Source organism: Pieris rapae, chromosome 1, assembly GCF_905147795.1.
Source record: "Pieris rapae chromosome 1, ilPieRapa1.1, whole genome shotgun sequence".
Classification (NCBI taxonomy): Eukaryota; Metazoa; Arthropoda; class Insecta; order Lepidoptera; family Pieridae; genus Pieris; species Pieris rapae.
In genome coordinates this window covers 7226148-7227541 of record NC_059509.1, presented here as the reverse complement: position 1 = coordinate 7227541, position 1394 = coordinate 7226148, and the positions used below count along the sequence as shown (strand labels likewise).

At 32.7% G+C, this 1394-nt stretch overlaps 1 protein-coding gene across 1 annotated transcript; it reads right to left on the bottom strand.

Annotated features, from left to right (window-relative positions):
• Nucleotides 1-363: 363 nt before the first annotated feature.
• LOC110994389 (peptidyl-prolyl cis-trans isomerase) lies at nt 364-1211 on the bottom strand. Its single transcript, XM_022260995.2, has one exon. It carries the CDS (start codon nt 1048-1050, stop codon nt 472-474), a length of 579 nt encoding a protein of 192 aa, XP_022116687.1. The 5' UTR covers nt 1051-1211; the 3' UTR covers nt 364-471.
• Between the last annotated feature and the right edge of the window lie 183 nt (nt 1212-1394).

Here is a 1394-nt window from a genome sequence, read left to right as displayed (position 1 = left end):
CTGGATTTTTATTTTCAATTTTTATTATATGTCAAATAAATTGTTACTCTGGATTCAGCTCTTCATCCATATCACCTATGGAATACTCAAATTTAATAATGAGTTATTAATTTTATTAATATACAAATGGGTAAAATCTAGAGATATAAAACAAAATATCACAAAAATCTAATTAATAAAGTCAGAAATTACATTCGGGTATTATGCACAAACTCTCCTTGCAATTTTGCCAAGATAAATTAACTTTTTCATTTATATGAAAATACTTAATACTAAAAACTACTTAAAACAAATATGGATGATATTTTGTAACTAGTAAAGTACCTTAATTCTATAAGGGATGTATCAATAAAAGGTATTCAATTGGATTTAGTTTTTACTAACTACTATACAATATACATTTACAAAATAATATAATCATAGTTAATATATAACATTGATGCTTAAATCTACACTATTCTCAAATTTAAACTAATCTAACTCACCACATTCCGCAATTACCACTTTTTTAGAGGGCCTTCCATTCTTGGAACCCAAGCCTTCCATTTTTCTCACAACATCCATTCCTTCAATTACTGAACCAAAAACAACATGTTTCCTGTCAAGCCATGGTGTAGCATCAGTAGTAATAAAGAACTGCGATCCATTAGTGTTGGGGCCAGCATTAGCCATTGATAGAATTCCAGCACCAGTGTGTTTTAGTTTGAAGTTCTCATCAGGAAACATCCGGCCGTAAATAGATTTTCCTCCAGTGCCATTATGGTTTGTAAAATCTCCACCTTGGCACATGAACGCAGGAATAATTCTGTGAAATGATGATCCTTTATAACCAAACCCTTTTTCACCAGTACACAATGCTCTAAAGTTTTCAGCAGTTTTGGGAACTACATCAGAATTTAGTTTCATAACTATGCGGCCTAACGGTTCACCATCGGCTGTCACATCGAAATATACATTTTTATCCGCTTGTGTTGAAGCCAAACGCATTGCAGCCGCTGAATACACGGTTCCATTTATAAAAGCTCTGCGTAGCATTGCAGAGACTGACATGTTGGATCTTTTTGGTACAAGCACCAAAAACCCAGTATGAGACAAATAGCTCTAGCTTAAATTATTAACTATTACTGTATAAGCTAAGGAGCTAGACTAATTTTAATTTGTAACCTCAAACTTGCGATGCAGACTGCAGAGTGCCAGTTGACAGATCCTACAATTTACTATTTAGTTTTAGGGATAGGACACAAAAAATCGATACTTTGTGATATCAATTCGATACTGATTCTTATAGATTCTAACGGATACTCAATGATAAAGAGACAACACATACGTTTCATTGTTAATTGTAGAGAAGAATTTCTACTTAGATCCGGATATTTTATTGTATTCAACTTCGT